Here is an 8,118-nt window from a genome sequence, read left to right as displayed (position 1 = left end):
AATGAAATATTTCAAACAATAATAATAATAATAATAATTAAAAATAAAAAGAAACTTATAGGGGTTGGTTAATAACAAAGAAATAATACCGCCAGAAAAAAAATAAACTACGTAATATAGAAAATGATATTATCAAAATTATATTTGTTGGCCCAATCCAAATAAAACCGAAACAAATAACGAATAATCAAATTTCTTATAACTTTGATGATGTGGTTTGTTGGATGGTTGGGGTGTACAGATAAAAAAAAAAGAAAAAAAAAGAATTAAAAACAAATAAAATAATACACGTTGCGTGTGTGAGCATATATATATATATGTGTGTGTTCTGTAACTTTGAAACCCGTTTGTAAAGTATCACTAGCTGTTAGGGTCTTTAGCGTGCACGTTTTTGCTTGGATCCACTTACCACAATGCGATCATCTTCATCTCCTTCTTCTTCTTCATTTCTTCCTCGTGTCTTTTTTGAAATTATATTGGAGAGAAAGAGAGAGAAAGAAGATACAGGAGAAGAGAAGAAGAAGAAGAAGAAGATCATTCTCAGATCGTCAGATTGAATTTCAAAAGGAGCTCGATTACGCGACTAACTTATACTACTACTATTACTTTAACACACTACTACTCATCTTCCCTCCCCCCACCCCTCTCTTTTTTTTCGTTCAAAATCTAAAGATTCTCGTACCCCTTTCCCACCTGACCATGAATTTCAAACCCATTTTTTAATACCAGATACGATTTAAATCATTTTTTATTTGTTTTAATATCTTCTTTTTACGTTCGATTTTTATATATTATTTTTATTATTATTATTATTATAGGCGTAGTTATTTAATCATAGAAAATAATATTGAAATACGTGGAAAAATTTGAAACCGCCATCTTGTTTCCCTCTCCACCTCTTATCCTTCTATCTAATCACTGTATTAGAAATTCAGAACGTTCCACTCTCATTGGCTAACCTATTTTTTGGTTATTTTCATTTTATCCAATGTTAAATATTTTATGACACACTTTTAGTTTATCTTTTAACACATATTTTATACATGGTTAACCTCAAAGAAGGACGCGTAGATATTTCTGTTAAAGAATCAATAACGCACGCTTGTTACAAAAGACACATACACATACACACATGCGTTGTAACAAGATAATAATAATAATAATAATAATAATAATAAGAAAAAAAACTTGGATTTATATTCACGTATATGCAAAAAAGTTTGTTTTTAACATCGTAAAAGAACTCGCGTTTGACCTGTGACACACACACACACACACGTAACTATTTTTTTCTAAACGCATTTCAAAAATATTACTCGGATGACTATCATAAAACGCGTAATAATAATTCAATTACGCGAGATGAATTTTTAACGTACTAAAAACTTATTCTCGATATTAATTATTAATTATCAATATGTTTTACTTATTATTCTCGTTCAATTGTTTTAAAAAAAAGAAAAGAAAAATATTAATTCTATCAAAGAACAATCACGTGATTATGATATAAATAGGTTTCCTAAAAAAAAAAAAAAAATTAGAAAAAAAAACTATTAATCATTCTATGGGGGCCGATTTTGTTCGTGTTTACAGGAAAAAGGATATAATATATATATAATTTAGAATGGAACAATTATAAAATTTGTTAAATATAGATGAGAAAATAAACCATTCTCAAAGAGATAACAAAAAATTTTCTTTCATAACATATTTCAAAGGTTGAAGTTGATAATCGATATAATGAATATTTTATTGGCTGTAAAATAAAAAGATTATGAAATATTATTATACGTTATATAATACGTATATATTATTATTATTATTAATTTTATAAATACATTATATATATCGGAGAAGAGATAATTAGATTGAAAATTTAATACGAATTTATTAGCACGTGAATTCAAAGTTACACGAATTCAATGTTAGTTACACGCGAGGGTTATTAACAATTAATAAGTTTAGCTTTTAAAAAAAAAAAAAAAGGCATACCGTAAAAATGTGGATTAATTAAACAAACAAAAAACAATGAAGATCCAAAAAAAAAATAAGAGGAAAACCGTGTGCCTAATTAATCAATAAATATACGTCACAGGGTAGAAAAGAGTGGTGAATAATTCCGAATTAGAGAATTTCTAAGAAAGAAGAGAAGAAAGGGGGTTAATAGGGAAAAGAGAAAAAAATAAAAGACGATTTTTTTAAGGGGGGATAGGGGGTGGGGATAAATAAGATTATGGTTAGTTTTCTTACCAATACGTCGTAGCAGATCTCGCGTAGTTCTTTTTCGACCTTTTCCCGGTACTCCTTGGCCATCTGTTGTTTGCGTTCGGAGCCCTCGGTCTTTTGCTCGATAGAAGAAATGACTCGCCACGAGCTACGTCTCGCACCAACAACATTCTTGTACGCCACTGAGAGTAGGTTCCTTTCCTCGTTCGAGAGTTCAACTCCAGTCTCAGTGACAGATTTCATTGCTGCTGCCATATCATCGTACCTCTCCGCCTGTTCGGCGAGTTTCGCGCGCTGCACCAATTCCTCTTTGTCTACGGACATTGTGTCGTCTGTAAAACAAAGAAATATTATTATTATTATTATTATTATTGCAATTATTTTAAAATTATTTTTAATAATAATAATTATTATTCAATTCAAATAATATTCAATTTTGATTAGTAACACTTTTTGGAATGAACGCGGGAACAGTTAATGTGTCCACTATATTTGTTTGCTACACCTAACCCCTTTCACAGTACGTACGTCATCGTAGTTTTCAATATTTCGATTTACATTTATTTTTAGTAATAATAATTTAATTCAAATAATATTCAATTTTGATTAGTAACACTTTTTGGAATGAACGAGTGGAACAGTTAATGTGTCCGCCATATTTGTTTGCTACACCTAATCTCTCCCCAGTACGTACGTCATCATAGTTTTCAATATTTCGATTTACATTCATTTTTAGTAAGAATAATTCAATTCAAGTAATATTCAATTTTGATTAGTAACACTTTTTGAAACGAACGCAGGAACAGTTAATGTGTCCGCCATATTTGTTTGCTACACCTAACCCTGTACGTACGTCATCGTAGTTTTTAATATTTCAATTTACATACATTCTTAGTAATAATAATTAAATTTAAATAATTTATTTCTTTTCATTTGTAACACTTTGGAATGTGTCCCCAGTTAATGTATTCCACCATATTTGTTTGCTACACCTAACTCTGTACGTACGTCATCGTAGTTTTCAATACTTCGATTTACATACATTTTTTGTAATAATAATTAAATTAAAATAATTTATTTCTTTTCATTTGTAAGACTTTGGAATGTGTCCCCAGTTAATGTGCTCCGCCATATTTGTTTGCAACACCATACCTTGTACGTCGTCTTTAGTTTTCAATATTTTGATTTACTTTTATTATGAAAATATTTAATATTTTCAGACGCGAATAAACACACAAATATTATTTAATAGTAATAATAAATTCTAATAATTCAATTAATTCGGTAAAACTTTGGAACGTGTGAACAGTTTAACGTGTCCGCCATATTTGTTTCCCCACAACCAATCCTACACGCCATCACATTTTATTTTAAAAATATTCATATGTTAAGACGCGAATACATACAAATATATTAGTATTTGTAATATTAAATTACTCGAAAAACAATTTATTTCTTCATTTGTAAAACACTTTGGAATGTGTCATCAGTTAATGTGTCCGCCATATTTGTTTGCAACACCCAATTCTGTAGTACGTCATCATAGTTTTCAATATTTTAATTTACTTTTATTTAGAAATTATTCAATAATATTTTAAAACGAGCGAATACACACAAATATTATTTTTTGTAATGATAATCATTATAATATTATGATAATAATTATAATTGTGTGTATGCCAAGAATGTTTAAAAACGCAACACCATATATTCTGTTAGATTGCAACAAATACAAAAAAATTTTAAAGCTTACGATCGGATATTGAGAAGTAGAAAAAAGAAAAATACGTAAAAAAATTGTTCAAAGTATAATAGGACGCGTCGCACGAGACTACCCTGAAACACTTCTGTGCTTCCCACACTTTTTTCTCAACGTATTGTGAATATAAAAGAAAGGTGACTCCTATAACGAGACTTTTGGAATTTTACTCGGCTGTTGGATGATCCTTTCTCGTATATAACCCTCAAGGGATCTCAGGTATCGATACATTACGAAATACGATCGACCGATCAACCGACCTTGTTCAGATAATAAGACAACGTACTTTTTTGAAAATTTCATCAGAAGAATTCCAGTTTTAGGTAGAAAAAAAATCGGTCATCTTTCCTATATACCGGGTGACTCTTTAATTTCTCACATTATTTAACAAATATTTACACTTGCATGAATTTTTACAAAGTTACGCGAAAAGAAATATTTAACTAAAAAATCCAAAATAAACAAAATATATAATAATTAATTTATTAACTTTATATATTAATTCCGCGTCCTGTTGTAATATTTCAATATAATTTTAATTTAAAATCAAAATATATTAAATTGGTAAGAAAAGAAATCAAAATATCTAATCCCTATTCCGATATTTTTCGCGATCCTGAATCTAACCACACGAACACGTAAATAAAATGTTCGATAATATCAGTCATCGAAGGAATTTAATTAGTCCGACAGATTTTTTATTTTCCTATCTTTATTTTTTTTTACGCTCAAATGCCTGGAGCCCACAAAGGTAAGAAAAAAAAAAAAAAAAAAAAAAAGAAAAAGAAAATTGGGGCTAGCAAAATGAACAAAGTATCAACGAAAGCAGATAATATCAACAAAAATATTCTCTTTCAACGTTTAAAATCAATTTCAGCGTGATTTGTATATATTACAACGTTATGATCTAACGTCCCCCTCTCCCCACACCCTCTCCAAAAAAAGAGCGAATTTATTCTCATAATTTTATGGTTAGGATAATAAATATCGAATCGATTTTATTCGTGAGTGCTGATAAAAATCCGATAGAAATAAAATAACCATTCCACCGTTTCTTTTTATACGATTTTTTGTTTTACACGTAGATATATTTATAATTTCAAACGTAGAACAAAAAGATTAGATCGAATCGTGAATTATAATAATAATAATAATAATATCCGAGTAGATAAGACGTTGGAATTGTAATTTATATCTTGTCACACGTAACATCATCTTCGATTTTCATAAGTTAATTTGTTTGCTTTATGTAAGAAGAACATGGTTACTTTTTTTTTTTTTTTCTTCAGTAATAATAACTAATATCGGTATTAATTATTAATCGGTAACATTGTTTTATATTATCAAAATTGTGCAATAAAATAGAATTCCAATTAAAAAAAAAATATCGTACATAGAAAATTATGTGCATCGGTAAAACAAAATGTAGAAAATAAAATATATATTTTATAACATAGACATTTTCAAATTTAATAATTTCAAGGACACGCGTAAAAAAACAGGATTTTTCATAAATAATTAAAGGAGGTTTATTAAATAATACCATGTTGGATATATAATAATACGTATGTGCAACGTATATCTTATCTTTTCTATTCGTCACGCTTGAAAAGATATTTTTCCTCTTTTTTTTTTTTTTTTTTTTATACACTACCCTATGTATATCCTTGGACCCTTTTCCGTCGTCAACCCTATTTATGCGCAAGCATACTTGAGTTCTCACATGAAACACGGCGCGCAGAAATTCTTGTTACGGTTACCCTACCCCCTCCCTCACCACCACCACAACCGTCACCTCTCCACCCCCTCGTAACACTTTCAAACACGATAAATCATGCCTTAATCTCTACGATTCGGTATTTCGCACGAATTATATTTACGACGTATGTACCGGGTGGCACAATAATAATTCCTCAAGATAATTCACTAAACCGTAGTAAGTAGTTATTTATTTATTTTTTTTGTTTATTTTTAAGTCAATTTATTCCCAAATTATATAAAGCTAGAATATTAAAAATTAAACAAAAAAAAAAAAGGGGAAAAAAGTTAAACATAATTCTACCACTCCCATAGAGAGAGAGAGAGAGAGACACATATATTGCATTTATCCTATGGAAAATTTGTATACAACGACAAATATATTTGTAGAAATTAATTTCTACAAATAAAAAAAAGAAAAAAAAAAAATATTCAGAACAATTTCAACAAGGTATAATATACCTTACATTAATTGGTCATAAATGAGTCACGTTCATGACTATTGACAAAAACTACTACTACGAAATCTACGTATAGTCACCATATCATCAGTGCATTACGCATGCACATACACATATACGCACACATGTATGCACACATTCGTTCCACGTGTTTGGTTTGCAGTCACGGACACGACACGATGACACGCCCGAAATGCGTTCTCACTTTATGCAAGAGGGTGGATGTTAAGGGTCGGGGAGGAGGGGGGCGCAGCGACGGGGAAGGGGGTGAGGAGGAGGAGGAAGGAGAACCGGTCGATTCGATACGCTTGAACGAAAAGCAATGTCTTCGTTGGCGGCTCTCGTAATCGATCTTCTGGTATGTATATATGGCCAACGATAAACGGCAACGACGATGATGATTCATCGCATTGAAATGGTCTCGAGAACGATAATACTTTTCTTTTTCTTTTTAATAAATAAAAAGAAAGAGAAAAAGCGAGAGATAGAGAGAGAGAAAAGGGAGCAGGGAACAAGAAAAGAAACAAAAAAGAAAAGCTAAAGGTAAAAGCATAAAAGATAGGAGGATCAAGAAAAAATTGATAGAAGTAAGTAGAACGCATGCGCATAGGAAAGGAACCATTTTTAAAAATGGCCGGCCCCCCCTCGTAGAAAAGCTTCCAGGAACGCACACCAGGCGCGCTGTTGTAATTTCCTCTTTACATTCGATAATAATAATCGTAATTTTTTTATTCCCCTCCCCCCGATAAATTTATAATCATTAATTGTATATCGACGAAAAAAACAAAAAAAAAAAAAAAAAAGGGATTTTGGGTATTTATAATAAAGGAAAAAGATAATCGTGAAAAAGGAGAGAAAAAAAAGGAATAAAATAACACACTGAAACGATTATATTATACTAGGGCGCAAATTTTGTGTTTGAGCTTGAGACCCCCCGCCCCACCCCGATTGCAGGAATAAATCGTTTTGAAAATTGCGAAAGAAGAAAATTATTAGGGGGAAGGAGCGGAAAAAGGGAATGTGCATTTACATGGAATTCGAGAAATCGATCGTGTGAACAAATATACACGCGCAATATATATATATATATATATATATATATATATACGCAAAAAATACTTGCAAAAAAAAAAAAAAAAAAAAAAAAAAAAACAGAGAGAGGAATAAAAATAAAACTCGAGTGTGTCCTCTTAATTTGTCCCTGTGGGATGGATGAATCACACATTTATTGTAAGAGGAAAGAAAACATGAGCGCACTAAACACACACACACACACACACACACACACACACACACAGTATATATAGCGTACGAGTAATATATCATTGAAAGAGAAAGAGAGTGTGGTTTGTAAGAATTTTCTCAATGAACCAAATAATTGTACTCAAGGATGAAGTTGAAGAAATACACGGCGGATGTTGTGTCACCTGCGACCTGATGTAAAGAATGTAAGAAGAGGAGAGTTAGTTTATCATCGGACGTGAACCTAATGACGACGACGACGACAAAGAACTTCAATTCAATACATATGAATGAAGAATGAATGAATCTTCTCAACCATTTTTCCTCGAATAACCTTACGATCATTAAACTTTCGACCTTGTTCAAATAATAAAAAAAAATAAAAACAAGAATATATTTCTTGAATTATTTGTCCAAATATAGTATAACGGATGAATTATTCATCAGGAATTTTTCTTTACTTTACTTTACTTTAGTCGATCATTTCGAGAAAAGAAAATCACTTAAATTAGTATAAGTCTCTTCTCTAATGGAAAACCCTAATCGACCCCCTCTCTCTTTCTGTGTGCAAGTTAATAATAAGAAAACAATTTTTAACCGATGAAAATTATATATATTATATATATATAATTATATTATATTATATATATATATTTAATATAATAATATATT

At 30.3% G+C, this 8,118-nt stretch overlaps 1 protein-coding gene across 5 annotated transcripts in view; it reads right to left on the bottom strand.

The window, feature by feature from the left end:
• Positions 1-8,118, bottom strand: part of LOC106788536 (14-3-3 protein zeta) — a 56,839-nt gene that overhangs the window by 7,545 nt on the left and 41,176 nt on the right. For 4 of the 5 annotated variants that reach the window (XM_014751879.1, XM_014751878.1, XM_014751880.1 and 1 more), the window contains one exon: positions 2,251-2,558. In XM_014751879.1, coding sequence (XP_014607365.1) covers positions 2,251-2,550 — 300 coding nt within the window. In that variant the 5' untranslated portion in view covers positions 2,551-2,558. Of the gene's footprint in view, positions 1-2,250; positions 2,559-6,327; positions 6,347-8,118 lie in introns of those variants that run through there. The other variant, XM_014751877.1, reaches the window with a different exon arrangement.

Source organism: Polistes canadensis, unplaced genomic scaffold (assembly GCF_001313835.1).
Source record: "Polistes canadensis isolate GaletaPanama2010 unplaced genomic scaffold, ASM131383v1 scaffold_143, whole genome shotgun sequence".
Taxonomy (NCBI): Eukaryota; Metazoa; Arthropoda; class Insecta; order Hymenoptera; family Vespidae; genus Polistes; species Polistes canadensis.
The sequence above is the reverse complement of the archived record's forward strand: the minus strand, read 5'-3'. Positions and strand labels throughout refer to the sequence as shown.